We start from the raw sequence: 16,561 nt of genomic DNA, 5'->3' as shown, positions 1-16,561 counted from the left end.
GTCTTACTCCTCGTGAGTGAGGACTCTATGCTCTGGGACAGACTGAAACCATGCTAAAGGGCTGCTGACCTCCATAAAGGAGGAGACCAACCTTCTCACAGTCTCTAGGAGAGGGGTGAGACTGCAGTTCTGAAGCCACAGATGTATGAAGGAAGGATAAGGGGATTATTACCCCCACTTCGCAGATGAAGAAGTGAGATTCAAGAGGGTAAAGTCACTTATCCAGACAGCCCCAGCTGGTGAACAATGAAGCTAGGCTCTAAAGCAGTGGCTCTCGGAACCACCTGGGGGCTTAGAATAGCACCAGCGCCTGGGCCAAACCACAGATTCCGACTTCGTCCTTCTGGGTTGGGGCCACCATGGATACATACTTCTAGATTCCCCTCTCCACCCAGAGCGGCCCTGATGTGTGGTTGAGTTCAGACTGCTGCTCTTAGGACGCATGTTCTGTGGCCGGCCTTCAGTGCCATGGAAGCCCTTCCACACGAGCCATGTGCCTCCTGTTACAGGCTCAGCCCCAGAGAGGTTCCCAGTCCACACCTTCACCTTCCCAGCTGCAGACAGGCAGCCTCCCCGCGACCCCAGGGCAGCAGAGTGGTCACCGCATCACTGATCTGCTCTCAGAGCCTCTGGTTTCTCACTGGAAGGGTGAGGCCCACCACCCAGCTTCCTTGGACACGTCCTGTGAGCGCTGCGGGGAGAGGTGTCGGCTAAACGTCAGACGGTACAAAGAACACCAGCCCGGGGATACCAAAACTAGCTTTAATTTGTCCAAAAGTCACATCGAGCTCCACAAAGAGTTTCCGGGGGAGCCCTAGGGAGGCCCCGCTGCTGAGCCGGCCTAGAAGTTCTCCAGCAAGGCCAGGATGCGCTTCTGTTCGCTCTCCCGGAACTCCGGGCTCCGGCCGTCCCCGATGTTCTCTGCGTACTCTGGGGAGACAAAGGCAGGGTCAGGGGGAGTCTGGGGAGCGGGGACCATCGTGGCCGGGTCACGTTGCGCCTCCCCCTGAACCCTGGCGCCCGGGGGTGTGTGCTGTTCTAACGCCTCCAGGGGCACCCACCGTGGCGGCTGTGCCCAAACTCCTTGGGTCCTGCCCTCGAGGCCCATGGTGGACCAACTCCCTGGCCCCTGCTCGAGTTCCTCTCCTGGCCGAGCCTTCCCCCACTTAACACACATACGGGCAGGTACTGCCCCGGAGCCGCTGGTTCTCAACATCATGCAGGAACTGGTTAGAAATGCAGATGTCGGGAGCTCCCCGGTGGTCCAGTGGTGAGGACTCGGCACTTTCACTGCTGAAGCAGGTGTGCAGGGGAGTATCTGGGAGCGAGCGGCAGGGGGCAAGCAGAGCTGGGGCTTGAGTGGGGAGCAAGGGGGGCGGGCATGGGGCAGACAAGCCCCTGTCGGCACTTCCCCGGAGATGAGAAGTTATAAGAGAGCTGTAAGCAGAGGCATGACATGATCTGTCTTTTCACCAGTGCTCACTTCAGCTGCCACAAGGAAGACACTGTGAAGGGGCCAAGGGCAGAACGAAGGAGATGTGATTTGATGGTGGTCTGGCCCAAGGTCGTGGTAGAGAAGTCTTCAGATTTAAGATGTATCCTGACGGTGGCTCCAGAGCTGGGAGAGGAAGAGACGTGGATACTGAAGCCACCAAGAAAACGACAGGAGAGGAGGAGACAGTGGAGAGGGTGACAGTGAGCTTGGACTCCTCCACGGAATGAGGGGGACAGGTGTGTGTGCCACAAGGACGCGGGCTGGGGTGCAGTCCACTGACGCTGAGATTCAAACCAATGGGTGTTTTCTGGGAAAAGGGGAGGAGGAATGGTCTAGAGGCGCCCAGGAGGAGCATGGAAGACCCCTCTCCCGTCACTGGCAGACGGCCTGCGAGGGAAAGCAGGTACCACTTGAGCGGGCCCATCCCAGGGAGACACATTTTCAGTCAGAGCAGAAAGATACAGGAAATAACGTCTAAAGAGAATGGGAATGCGGGACATGATGCTGACGACAGGATGTCATCAGAGTTGTAAGGTGGGTAAACGTGTCCAGTTTACCGGTTACCCCAGCACAACACATAACACTCTTCCATTTTATTCTCCAAAGTGTCCCGGCCCCCAGGTTGTATGTGGCCAGCTGGTTTTAGGAGGTGGGAGGGGGTGGGATATGGCACAGACAGGATGCGCAGAGCTCCGGGATGGGAGGCAGGGCTGGGGGCTGAGTGGGGCCCCGGCTTCCTGGGGGGACTCCCACGAGGTGCACAGAGCCCGGGGGACTGCGGTCCTGCTCCTCTGAGTGCTGCCCTGCCCCCACCCTTGGGAGATGCTGTGACATCATGTTTGAGTCCTGACCCTGACTCACAGTCCCAGGGGGCCTTGCATGGTCTCCCCTCTGAAAATGCATGTAAAGAGCTTAGTGATAACACATGTTCCAGAAACACTGGCTCCCTCTTCCAACCTGCTTTGCTTGGGCCAGTAACTGCAATCCCACACCTCCTTCAAGGACCATCTTAAAGGACACCGTCCCTTGAAGTCCCACCGAGTCACCTCTGACTCCCGCTCCCCTCCTCAGGCCTCTGTCTCCATCGCAGGCCTGACTTCTGGATGATCCTCTACTTGTCCCTCTCTACATCCAGACTGGCAGCTTCATGAAGGCAGGGGCTTTTGCCTCACTTTCAGCTAACTTCCCAGCAGAGCCGGGCTGACAGCCGACTCCTGGCTGTTTTGTGAATAAACTCCTAGAGCAGTGAATCAGGATGAGTACCTGCGCGTCTGCCCCTAGCCCCGTGTCTGGGGTGGCCAGAGACTGAACGATAGAACTCGCAAGAGGTGTCTGCATGATAAAACATCTGCTGATGTATATCAGGCAAAGGCTTGGGGACAGGAGTAAAGCCTGCAAACCCACTGGGCTGGGGCAGTCTCTTGCTCCTGCCACTTCTGCACGTCTCCGTCCTCTTTATGACTGGACAAGTGCCGAAGAGGCGATCTGGGATTCAGACGTGTGCCAGCTGTGTGTCCACCCCCCCGGAAATCATCCTCTCCTGTGAGGCCCATCCATCACCTCCAGCAGCAAAAGGCTGTGATCCCTTCCATGAAGGCTCTTTAAAGGGAGGGCTGGAGTGATGGGAGAACAGGAAGTGGGTGGTGGGAAAAGGCTCCGGGCTGGTATGTAAGTGGTATCTTTTTACTCACATGTGAATGATCTAGTCGCTGCCCCAGGAGAGAGAGAAATGACCATTATAGCATTTAATACCCTCAGAGGCCTGGCCTGAAAGCAAGAATCTTAATGGACTGAACTAACACTTTGTTCTCCTAATGGATTCTCAGACCCAGGAGAGAAGGAAGTGAGACACAGTCTGATCCTTTGGGGCAGTGCTTTTGCAAGTAAAGCCAGCTTCCCTGGAGGGACCTTATCGCTTTCCAGGGATGCTCAGAGTAGAGCACCAATGTCTGTATCAATCCCCTTGCTGGATCGCCGCTACCAAGGCCGTAAAAAAAACGCTTGCCACCATGGTACACAGAGTACCCATCGACGGACAAGTCTCCTCGGATGCTCCACATGCAGAGAAGGAGGAAACAGTCAGATTACCTGCTCTCTGGAAACAGGCTGTGAAGGAAGGGAGTAAAATGAGGAAGAGGGGCTGTCCTGCACAGAGTGGAATAGGACTTCACATGTAGGGAACACTGTTTATGTGCCAGGCATTTATATATGTTGTCTCACTGAATCTCTGCAGCAATCCTACAAGGCAAAGAGCATCTTCTCTGTTTACAGATGGGGAAACTGAGGTTTATTAGAGAGCTGAAGCTACCTGCCCAGGTGCAGCATGGCAGAGGGGCTGAGATTCAAACCAGGAACATGTGTGAGAAGTGAAAAGGGCACCTCCAAAGCCACTGGGGGGCGGGGGAGCTGGTCCCGAAAGTGGCATCCTTTCCTCTAGGCAGTACTGTACCCCGCCTGTTCCCCATCCTTTGGGGAAAAAGTCTCCAAGGCAGTCCAGCTCTGGCAGGGCATCTGGCATCAATATCCTCATAACAGATAAGGCTCTGGAAGGGATGTCACGGGGTGAAGGGGCCTCAGCAGTCAGAACAGACGTGGAGTGCTGGCTGGGGCCACGCTCCCTTGTTCCCGGTCACCAAACATCAGGGCTGGCAGGGCTCTCAGAAATGTAGGGCAACCCGGAGGGACAGGGGAGCGACGGGGGCCCACAGCGAGCCGGCCCCAGAGGCAGACCCGACAAGCCCTAGTGCTCTCCCACTGGCCCTGGCTGCTGGTACCAGCTGTGCACCTCACGTCTCACCCTCCACCCCTGACCCCAACTCGTTCTTTGTTTCCAGAGTGGAATTCTATTTGGAGCAAACCGTGGTGGTGCCGGCTACCTCTGGTTATTATAGCTGCTGCAGCAGTCTATAAATATTGAACAGATCCCTCCCAGAGGTCTTGGGAAAGAGTTCTCTTTGCTGTGTGTGTGTGTAAGAAAGGAAGAGAACAGAGGGGCAAAAGAGATGCTAGATGAAGGGAGAACTTCGGGGTGGGGGAGAGGGAGGAGGAGATAGTGAGTCGGTCTGGAGAGTAAGACGGGGAGATACATCCACTCCCTACTCTCCTTCCCCAGCATTTTCAAATGCTCTTATAATAAAGGCTTTGATGAAGCTCAGAAATAGGCAGCAGCGTTGAATGCATAAATATTAAAGCAAACTTTAGATAGCAGGTTTACTATTCAGACATGGAATATGAGCTGTTGTTTATGTTAAGAGGGAGAGGGCGGGGCACCAGGACGGTAGATGGGGAAGGACTGTTGTCCAGGACACAGACTGGGACCGGCCCTCATAAGCCTGGTTCAGATCCCTGGACCTTTAGCCTTAAACGCTCACCTCTGAAAAAATGCAGGAGGAAGGGTGAGTGGGGAGAAGAGGAACGTCAGCATTTTTACACAGAAAACACTTGTGTTTTCTGTGAAGTGAAGACACAGAAATAATAACAAAATAGAAACTGGGAGAGTAAGGCCCTTGAGGTCTAACAGAGATTCCTTAGCAACAAGGATGGATGTGGAAGGACTAACGTGACTTCTCTGGAGGAGAATGTTGTGCTGGGGCTGCAAGTTGGGGTGTAAGTTTCATCAGGGACATCATGACAGTGAAACTCACTTAAGGAGAAACAGAAGGAAGCTTATCCTTTGCTTACGATGCTAACAGGGTCACATCCCCACGGACTGTTTTCCCACAGACATTTCAGCTGCCTGGAAAAGCACCACCACCCCACCCTCCCCATCAGGCCTTGAAGAGTGAGGTCTGGGTTGGGCTTTCCTGACTGCCTCTGAGTCCAGTGAAACGATGAGGCCAGGGAAGGGAAGGAAGGAATCTGCACTTTACTGAGCAAGTATTCTGTCCCGGGTCCCCAGCTGCGTCTCTATCTCAGCCATCCTTGGGGGCAATCTTCACTTTCAGTTTGCTTTTTACAGAGGAGGAAACTGAGGCTCACACATGTTATCTACTAACTCACCCCAAGTTACAGAGAGCCAGAATCCTGCTGGACTGTGCATCTCAGTTCTACCTCTTCCCACGTGAGCTGGGACGCAAGTCACACCGGTGAAGGTAGCGAACGTCATCAGGCACTTATCATGTGCCAACAGGGAAGCACTTTACTGCAGAACCTCATCTAATTCTCACAGCAAACTTTTTTTTCCTTTGGTGCTCAGTATAGAATTCTTATTTATTTATTTTTTCCCCCAATTATTTTTATTAGTTGGAGGCTAATTACTTTACAATATTGTAGTGGTTTTTGCCATACATTGACATGAATCAGCCATGGATTTACATGTGTTCCCCATCCTGAACCCCCCACCCACCTCCCTCCCCATCCCATCCCTCTGGGTCTTCCCAGTGCACCAGGCCTGAGCACTTGTCTCATGCATCCAACCTGGGCTGGTGGTCTGTTTCACACTTGATAATATACATGTTTCGATGCTCTTCTCTCAGATCATCCCACCCTCGCCTTCTCCCACAGAGTCCAAAAGTCTGTTCTATACATCTGTGTCTCTTTTTCTCTTGCATATAGGGTTATTGTTACCATCTTTCTAAATTCCATATATACGCATTAGTATACTGTATTGGTGTTTATCTTTCTGGCTTACTTCACTCTGTATAATGGGCTCCAGTTTTAGCCATCTCATTAGAACTGATTCAAATGAATTATTTTAATGGCTGAGTAATATTCCATTGTGTATATGTACCACAGCTTTCTTATCCATTCATCTGCTGATGGGCATCTAGGTTGCTTCCATGTCCTGGCTATTATAAACAGTGCTGCGATGAACATTGGGGTGCACGTGTCTCTTTCAGATCTGATTTCCTCGGTGTGTATGCCCAGGAGTGGGATTGCTGGGTCATATGGCAGTTCTATTTCCAGTTTTTTAAGCAATCTCTACACTGTTCTCCATAGTGGCTGTACTAGTTTGCATTCCCACCAACAGTGTAAGAGGGTTCCCTTTTCTCCACACCCTCTCCAGCATTTATTGCTTGTAGACTTTTGGATAGCAGCCATTTTGACTGGCGTGTAATGGTACCTCATTGAGGTTTTGATTTGTATTTCTCTGATAATGAGTGATGTTAAGCATCTTTTCATGTGTTTGTTAGCTATCTGTATGTCTTCTTTGGAGAAATGTCTGTTTAGATCTTTGGCCCATTTTTTGATTGGGTCATTTATTTTTCTGGAATTGAGCTGCAGGAGTTGCTTGTATATTTTTGAGATTAATCCTTTGTCTGTTTCTTCATTTGCTATTATTTTCTCCCATTCTGAAGGCTGTCTTTTCACCTTGCTTACAGTTTCCTTTGTTGTGCAAAATCTTTTAAGTTTAATTAGGTCCCATTTGTTTATTTTTGCTTTTATTTCCAATATTCTGGGAGGTGCGTCATAGAGGATCTTGCTCACAGCAAACTTTTGAGGCGGGTTATCCATCTCCATCTTATAGATGCAGGAGCTGCTTAGGGGGAGGGCACGAAGCTGCCCGAGGTTAAAGAGGCCCCTCTTCAGGATCCTTTCCTGCCTCCCTAAATACTAGAGGCTCCAGCAGCCAAGGTCTGGTGGAAGTCACACACACACGAACATGTCATCAAAGAGAAATCCCAGCAGCTTCTGCAGCTTGCAAATCACAGAGGCCAAGCTCAGGTTACCAAGCGCTCCAAATCAATATGGAAACACATGTCTAGGAGCTTCTGAGAGAGGACTTGAAGCCATAAGGAACACAAGCAAATCAAAAGGCCAGGAGCCAACCTCTGACAGCGTTCTGAAGTCTTGGCTCCGTCTTTTCGCCACCCGTGAGAGTTTTTTGAGTCAGTAATCCTCTAAGCTTTCTTCTGCCAAACAGCCTAACACCATAAGGTCTTCTAACAAACTTTCACCAGTGACTGAAACATTTAGGAGATTCACTGGAGGATTCAATGGTAAGCCCCGGCATAAGAAGAATACTTATAAAGAAGTATACTTCTTTATACTGAGAAGTATTTCCAGGTCACAGGTCCTATTCCATATCCACAAGGGGACCACTCAATGTACCCCGCATCTACCTGTGAGGTGTCACATGTTTCGAGAAGCCACGTTCTTATTTAGTTATCAACTTCATGGGGACAGAATGTGCAAGGGTGGTTGCCAGAGGCTAGGGGGGTTGGGGAATGGGGAGTGAAGGGTTTAATGGGTACAGCCTTTCAATTCTGCTGAAATGAAAGTAAGTTCTGTGGACAGGGGGTGGTGATGGCTGCGATGGTTAAGATGGTAACTCCTGTGCATGTTTTACCACAATTAAAAAACAAAAACAAGCACCTCTTCTTGCATCCTCTCCGGATCTTCAGGCTCTCTCTCCATCTCCAGCAGAATTAACTGTGCTTTCTTGATTCCCACTGCATCTCTTAGCACTGACTCCAGTCTGCTTTGTGTAGCGGTTATTTATTCCCCATGCAATGGGACTGAATCCCCCGGGGACAGGGTCTCCTCGGGAGCCCACTGAGGGCCCTGTGATGCCACTGGGTGATCTGAAAAGATGGCTGCCCTGAATTTTCTTTCTTGAAATGCTCGAGGAGTGTATCAGCCAACTGGCCCAGTTAGAGCTTTCCTTTCCGCCAGATGGAAAGACCGACTGAGTCTGGATCCAGTTTTCCTGCATTAAGAGCAACTTGGGTAACGTTGCTTAACCTCCACAGGTCTTGGCTTCCTTATGGGCACAATGGAGATTGTAATCCTGCTTTTAGGGCTCTTGTGAGAACCGGAGAACATACATTAAAAGCCTGGCACAGAGGACGTGCTTGGGAGTGACCACTCTACCTACTGTGACCCTAATTTCAGGAACAACACAAAGAAGCCTGAAGTGCATCCCCAGCAAGCATTAGCTGAGCCCCTTCTTTGTGGCACGCGCGGCCTAGGCACCAGAAGATAAAAGTCAGGACAACTGTCACTGCCTGTGTGAAGCACGCAGTCCTTCTCTAGTACGGAGACCGCCCCCCAGGTGGGTGCCACAGGCCTCGGGCCAGAGTGGCTACCTGTTCAGGAAAGGCTGGACTTCAGGAGCACCGAGTACGCAGCCTGCAGACCGAGGGACTTTAATGAGCCATCAATTATTCCTAGCTCTCTTGGCACCCCCAGTACAAAAGGAGGGAGTGAAACTGTGAGAAAGGGGACAGAAATAAAATGGGAAGAGTCCCCTGCTGGGCCTGCCTCATCAGCGTTTTCCTGAGACCCCAAGGGATCCATCAGCTGTCATCCTGCCAGCAAAACTTGGGAAATATGTAGGCCATAAAATCAAAGAAAAAAGCTTGCATCTAATTAGTATGATAAAAAAAAAAAAAGGAAGCAACCCAAACTGAAAAACAAAATTAAAATCAAAGAGGACAGACTGATGAGCTGGCTTTCTTTATGAGGCTTTGTTTTTTTGCTCATTTTGATGGAATGAAGGCTGGGGGAGGGAGCGAAGACTTTTAAGAGGTGGGCCTGAAGCAGAAGCCCAGCCATCGCCCCCCACCCAGTCCCGTGGTAGCCTCACCCCTTCTCAACCTCAGCACTGTCCGGAGGGTGCTTGCTGGACCACATTCACAGGCTGAGGAAAGGCGGACCGTGGTATAGCTCTGTCACCCAACACCGCAGACAGAAGGGCTTCCTGGGGCCAGTGTGAGCCCTTTATTATAACCTTAGCCTTCCATCTGGAGAGAATGCTTTTTTTTTTTTGTGGTCAGCATCCTGTGAGGACATCTTTGATCTGGGCAGTGGCATCTGATTCCCTGGCTTTAAATATCACCTCCCTCATGAAGACTTCCAGTTGTCCAAACTAGCACCTCTCCTGCCTGAATGAGAATGTCTGCTCTCCACTGGCCAACAAAGGTGGCAGGCACTGCCTTTCCCTCCAAACTCACTGTACCCAACAGAACTCGAGAGCCTTGTCCAGAAACACGCCCAACCCCACCCGATGCTCCAGCCTCCCGCATCCCTAAGAGACCTCCCCTGATGAGGGAGACTCCGTATGAAGACCACTGACGTCCTGTTCTGCCTCAGGCCTCTGCTCCCTCTGCCTGGGATGTATGTCCCCCACTGGACACCCTTCCCAGTCCCGAGAGCATCCTTTCTCTCTTCCCTGGGATTCCCGGGTGTGGCCTGTGCCTCCATTACTGCCTCTTATCACTCCTTTAACACTCTGTTCACAACTTCAACGCAGCACTTATCACATTATAATTAGTTTCCAATTTTTCTCCCCCTAGACCATGAACCCTTAGGACAGGGATCTTGCTGATTCTTCCCTGTCTCTCTAGTCCTGGATACAGAGCCTGGCACCCAGCAACGCTGGCTGAGTAGTTGTTGAAGCATGTATTTTGTTTGACTCAGTGGTAAAGAATTTGCCTACCAAACAGGAGACGTGGGTTCGATCCCTGGGTTGGGAAGACCCCCAGAGAAGGAAATGTTAACCCACTCCAGCATTCTTGCCTGGATAATCTCATGGACAGAGGAGCCTGGCGGGCTATGGTTCATGGGGTTGCAGAGAGTCAGACAGGACTTAGCGACTAAACCATGTCGCCCCAAAAGACTAAAAACTCTATGAGGGCAGGAGCTGTGTGACACCTTAGTAGTACAGTATTAGCACTGTGCTGAGTCCTGAGGAGTCTCAGTAAATATCTGCCAATTTAAATTCACACAAGGGTAGGGTTTAATTCAACAACATTTAAAATAGTCCCTGGGTGTCCACTATGTGCCTGGCATTGCTCTAGGTGCTGAGGAGACACGGGGATCAAGCCAATGGCCCTGCGTCACGGAGCTTACATTTTAATGCATGAGACACAGAGAACAAGTAAACAGAGACATAAATAAAAATAATTACAGACTGTGATAAGGGCTAGGAAAGAAATAAACAGGGTGCTATGATGGGAAATAACAGATGGAGAGAAATGGATTGATTCAGGATTGAGGCTGGAGGCAGCAATGGCAGATTTACTAAGGGACTGGCTGTGAAGCGGGCTGGAGAGAGAGCTGAAGAGCCGAACCTGGGTCTGGAAGGAGGGATCTGAGAGTCTGGACAGTGGGGGAAAGAAAGTGACTTGTGGGGAGGAACAAGAGTGGGAATGAACGCAGCATCTGTCCAGGCTGTTCACCTGCTCACCCGGCCAATCAACAAATGTGTACTTGGCACCCAGTACTCGCCCAGCACTTTAACAGGCACTCGGGGAATAAACCGGGCTTTGAGGGTCACTGAGGCCGGCTCGCAACAACTGAAAATCCTGAATAACCTCAGGTACACATATTAGGATGTCAGGAAGAAAGGCATCCCCCTACGAGGTGTTAAAAACACTCTTCCTTTCTCAGAAGATCACTGCTTTGATCATGCGGATGGCGGTGCAGGGAGAAGCCTAAGTGCAAGACCTTGGAGTTGATAGTCACAAAAAGTTCTAACTGAACGCGTGGGCATTGAAAATGAACATCCTTTAGAGGCTGGGCTTGCACATCACCGCAGCTGCGCCTGAGGGAGGAGGCAGCGTGACACCCGGAGGAGTGACTCACGTGGCTGTGACACTGAGGGGGAGCAGGGAGCGTCCAGGAGGCCACTACGGGAGACGCCGGGTGAGGCTCATGAACGGTTCCCCCTTTCCTCTTTCTCAGGGGGAAGGCAGTAAATTCCAATGCCTCATAGGCTCCATCTGCAAAGTGGGCACAGGATTTACCACCCCCACCCACCGGGGAGGGCGGTGATGATCATGTGGCTTCCAGTCCTAGGTTTTCACCCACACGGTTCCTTTGTTTTGGAATGTCTAAGACCCAGCTCAATGTTTCCACTCCCACACAGCTTCCCATGGGATATTAGCCGTGCCTCACTTGTAACACTGCTGACGATAGTTATCATCACATTTCATAATACTCACAATACCATTTACCAAGCAAACAGCAAATACTCAGCTAGCATTTACCAAGAACTTATGAACTGGAGATACTTTCCATATATCATCTCATTTAATCCTTTTAGCTATTCTAGGAGGTCTCTGAGCAACTGGATATCTTGCCTGAGGTAGCACCGTAAACATCAGGGTCAGGATTCACTTCCAGGAGCCAGATCCCAGAACCCAGGGCTCTTAACATCTCCTCACTTTATACCATTTATCTTCACATTTCATCTCCCACCTGTAATGGGAGTTATAAGCCACTTACCCACACACCCTTCAAGTGAATCTAGCCTAATTCCTCAGCTAAGGAGTGGGCAGAATGAGGGTCAGAGACAGACAAGATGTGCCTGCGGTACCGTCCACCACGCAGCTGAACTCCGGTGTTATCAGTAACGACCAGCATGGGCCCCCTGCTGCCGTCTGTGCTGGTCTGCGCCAAGTGGTCTGAGGGCGGGCGCTGCATCGCAAAGCTGACTGAGAGCGTGCTCGCCAACCAGAGGCCTCCTGGGAGCGGCTCCAGCTGAGTCAGGTCCAGCCAAAGAGGCAACAGTGTTTGAGGGACCCGCTGGGGAACGTGAAGGAAATTCACCCGAGCACTTCCCGTGTGCTGGCCACTAGGCTGGATGCTGTCATGTAGCATCTCATGAACTTTTCCAAATTTCTCCTAGATCTTGCTCACACAGCTGGGGGAAGGCAGAGTTGGCACTGGAAAGCAGGCATGCTTTTTCTCCGACACTACCCTGCCTCAAACTCACTTCCTTCTGCCTTAATTCCAGGTAGTTCTTATTAGCTCGTTTCTTTTTTTTTCCCCCTAAGAAAGCAATTTCCTTTCACTACATGAAGTTTGGACCTGGATTTTTTTTGTTTGTTTCTTGTGTGTGTGTATGTTTTTACATTTCCAATCCCTAGTGCTTCTTGTTTGTGTTTTTAAAATTCTGGAATCGGAGGATCAGAGGCAGAGATTAACTAGGTTAGTCTTTGGTATTCTGACAGGATGATCTGGACACAGACTGAACTGGACAACACACTTAAGCCTGCAGTGCAGAGAATGCTGCACCAAACTCCAGGCATATAGACAGAGATGGAAAGAAAGCATCATCTAATTAATTCCCTGGAGCCCCAGACACAAGCAACATCCAACTCACCCTTGATGATGTGCCTGACGATTTTGATGGAGCTTCCACGCATATTCAGGATCTGGTGAACCCTCTGGCGAATCTAATAAGGAAAAGGAAGTGTGGACAGAGAAAGAAAGAGCATCATTTGTCTTGGTAGACATCAGAAGACATCACTTTGGAAGTATTCACCTCACTCCCATCCCTGAGAAAGAGGGCCCACGTAGAGTGAAGGGAATTCAAGGAGTGTGTGATCCACTTCCTTCTTTGAGAGACAGTCCCTAAGCTGGTGGCGGGCAAGGAGGCAGGGATGGACGGGCCCACCCAGGGAAGCCCCTCCTACCTGGGGCACGTTGGCATTACAGATCTCTGCCATGATGTAGCAGATGTGCTGGAGGACAAACAGCCCGGCGTCCAAGCGCCGGAGGTAGAACTCATCCTCAATGTCATTGTCTATGATCTCTCCACGCCGGACCATGTCCTAGAAAGGAATGAACATTGGGGAACAAAAGTCAGACGGTGAGTGGAGGAGGAAAGAATAGGTTTCTAGTCCTCTCATGATTCACAAAAGAATAGTAATGACAACTACAACAAAAGAAAACCACTCTGCCTTCATTTGCCTCCTGCTTGTCTCATTATTCTACAGTTATCTTATGTTCTCATTGTTAATGGACTAGAGGCTCAGGGAGTCAAGACTAAAGTCCATTTTTTTCTCTATACAATGACTCAAGGCCAAAATGATCTCATCCACACATTCAACCTGAAAAAATAAGCTGATGGGGACATATACCTATTTATCTGCTTCTACTCATTCTTTACTCTTCGGTTCCCACCTCCATCAGTAACCTCTCTACAAGATAGACTTAACTCTTTTTCTTCCAAATCAAATTAACCTAGGGAGGAGAGGTCCGCTTTCTCTACAATTCCGTTTTGGTGCCCTCGTGATGGCGCAGGTACCCATTCTATGTGTCCCTTTCGGCTTATATTTCGTTAGATACAAAATGCCAACCTTTCCGCTTCATTCCACTAGTTCAATACTTCCTCAAGGTCAAAGACCTAATCTCTTTCCTCTTTAGGGAGTCTCTTTCCTAAAGTTTTGTAACCCCAGACCTATCAGACTTGCTCTCCCCATATCTGTTCCTGTCTAATGGATTCTTTAAAAAACAAACCTAGCTTTATCCAGATACAATTGATGTACTATAGTATTCACCCATTTAAAGTGTACAACATAACAGTTTTGTGTGTAGTCAGAGTTATGTAACTACCATCACAGTCATTGCAGCATATTTTCATTCCACTCCACCCCAAAGCCCCTCATCCAGAGGATTGTCACCACCTCTGCCAAGACAGCTCTTCTTCCCATCTCAGGGCCTTTACTGCCTTGCTTCCTAAGGGTTCTGGGATATCTCTCATGCCAACACTATAAAGCAACCTCTCCTACAGAACCTTCCCTGATCATTTAAGGACAACAAAACTCCTTTCCAAAATTCCTGACAGTACGCTTGCAGGTCACTCCATGGCACGCCGTCTTCTGGCCCATCATATCCACACTGATTTCAGTTATTATCAGTTCCCCGTTTCTATAACTCCCTCTATTTCATGAGGGTGGGCTGTGAGCTCTGTGAAATTGGGGATTGAATTCTGTCTTTACATCCCTGGCTCAGTAAACATCCACGCGGTGAATGAGAGGAAAGAGACATAACTGCTTCAGGCTGTCAGAGTCAGAACTGGGTGAGGGACTCGTTCTGCACGACTAGCAGATTGGTCTAAGAAGACAGGTGCTTGAATACATGCTTCTGATGACAACAATCCATTTCTTAATTCTGTCAGTGGTTTTATGGCCATGGTTCCCTCTGACAATTCAGGCTCCTGTCACTGATGGAAGCCCTGGGGACCCTGCTTTCCACTCTCCCAAACTTGAAGGACTTACCACGGTGGTCATCAATCCCCAACCAGCACCCTTCAGAGACTATTTAGACGCAGATAACGCGCTTCTTTATTTGCCCAGGGGGCCTGCCTGTAGCTACTTTTCATCTCGTTCCTAAAGGCCTCTGTCTGTGAGGCAAAAGAAGGCTCTAGGTTTGCCAGGCCCGGTGCTGCCCGGTAAAGCACCACCACTAATTCAGAGCTTTGTGTATTAGCAAATTCCTCGGTAATCTGGTGATAGTGTTAATGGTCACGAGGTAGTCACGGAGCATCGGACTGATGTCCAAGGAGTTTAAAAATAGAAGGGCCTCTTTAGTTTCTCATTTGTTCATAATCATAACTTCCTGCTCCAGAACTCCTAAGTGTTCAACAGCTGGGGGCACAGGAAGGAAAATTACTCTTTGACTTCCACTCATGCAAAAAGCATTTGCGGCTAATACTTCACATTTCTATAATGCAGTGGAGTTTAAAGCGTTATTATATATATGGTCCTTATTACCAAATTTAAAGCAAGCAGGGGAGGGATATTAATCCCATTGTACAAATTAGAATCCAAGGCACACAGAGGTTAAGTAAGTTGTTCATAATTACATAATTACCAGTTACTCGAATATGGACTCCCCAGGGACAGGAATCCTGTCTGACTCATCTCTGAGGTGGAAATGAATAACATGAAGTGGAGTATCAGATCTGGACCCTGCTTAACTGCCGTGTGGCAAGAACACCGCTCCAAGCACTGAGTTAAGGCAGAAAAGGAGTGAGAATGAAGGTAAGGGGATGTGCTGGTCTTAGTCACCAAGGAGCTGCCGGTCTGAGTGGGAAGGACCACAGCAACACAGAAAATGATCCAACAGGAAAGGGATACAGTGCACCCACAAGTTTAAAGTAATTACAAGTGGTGGGTGCTAATCAGGGTTGGTCATAAAACACTGGGAAGAAGTGACTTTTGGATAAGGAGTCAAGGCTTCTGCTTGGCAGACGCAGTAGGACGAGTGACTTAAGAATGAAGGCAGGGTCTCCCCTGGTGGTCCAGTGGCTACGACTCTGTGTTCCCAAGGCAGGGGGCCCAGATTTGATCCCTGGACAGGGAATTAGATCCCACACATGGCAACTAAGAATTTGCATGCCGCAACTAAAGATGCCATGTGCTGCAACTAGGACGTGGTACAGCCAGATAAATAAATATTAAAAAGAATAAAGTGAAGGCATTTTTGTGCCCTGAAGCCTTATGCAAAATGCATTATGCTGTTCATACTTTCTGCTCATTGGCCTTCCCCCGACCCCACACACACAGCATAAACAGGCCTGCCCTCCCTTTTCTGGCCCCCTCACATTTACTTGTAATGTTGGTAATCTCCCCACACCCCAGTCTCTATCCATAATATATTTAAAGTCTAAAATGTGATATTCCTTATAAAATTGTCCCTGAGATATTTAAAAACTTGTACCCTACAAAGCACCCTACAAAGTACTTTCTGCAAAGCAGACTCCTGAAAAGCATTTGTGAATCTGTCGGCCAGAGAAGTGAGACAGGATGAGCGGCGGACTATGCCGTGCAGGTAAGTGGATGAGGACGTGCGAACACCTGTCTGACGGACACGTCGGCTTCAAGTGCTGAGAGGCAGGCAGAGTGCACAGCTCGGAGGTTGCAGTGTCAGCCTATATGAGCAGTAGAGCAGATGGAGAAGAGAAGTGGGGTGGAGACGGGAGAGAAGAGAGACCAGTCCCTCAGTGCAAACCTGGGAACTTGGGGAGAAACATATTCATTCATCCACTGGCAAAGAATACTAGCTCAGTGTTCCTGAACACTGACTATGGACCAGCTATTACATGATGTGCTGGGGGCAGCAAAGATAAACAAGACAGTCTACAGAATCAAGGAGATTAAAGTCCAGTGAGGTTAACAGATATGAACAAACTTCTAGGACCTTGCACACTGTACTGAGTGCCAGAAGGAGAGGCTAAGTTTGTTTTCTTTGGGTTATGAGGAGAGTTCCAGGGAAATGTAACATTTGAGCTGGATTCTGAAGAAGTATGACAAGCTGGAAAACACATTCTAAGCAGAGGGAACAACAATAGCGTGGGTCAGCTTGGCTAGGGTGGAAGAGAACAACAGTGGG

The 16,561-nt window shown here is 49.5% G+C and overlaps 1 protein-coding gene across 1 annotated transcript in view; it reads right to left on the bottom strand.

Moving 5' to 3' along the window:
* Positions 1-748: 748 nt before the first annotated feature.
* Positions 749-16,561, bottom strand: part of CTNNBL1 (catenin beta like 1) — a 160,265-nt gene continuing 144,452 nt past the window's right edge. Inside the window, exons 14-16 of the mRNA XM_043883285.1 lie at positions 12,859-12,996; positions 12,546-12,618; positions 749-930 (exon numbers count right to left, since the gene is read on the bottom strand). Coding sequence (XP_043739220.1) covers positions 842-930; positions 12,546-12,618; positions 12,859-12,996 — 300 coding nt within the window. The 3' untranslated portion in view covers positions 749-841. The remainder of the gene's footprint in view (positions 931-12,545; positions 12,619-12,858; positions 12,997-16,561) is intronic.

Source organism: Cervus elaphus, chromosome 23, assembly GCF_910594005.1.
Source record: "Cervus elaphus chromosome 23, mCerEla1.1, whole genome shotgun sequence".
Lineage (NCBI taxonomy): Eukaryota > Metazoa > Chordata > Mammalia > Artiodactyla > Cervidae > Cervus > Cervus elaphus.
This window is presented reverse-complemented; position numbering and strand designations above follow the sequence as displayed.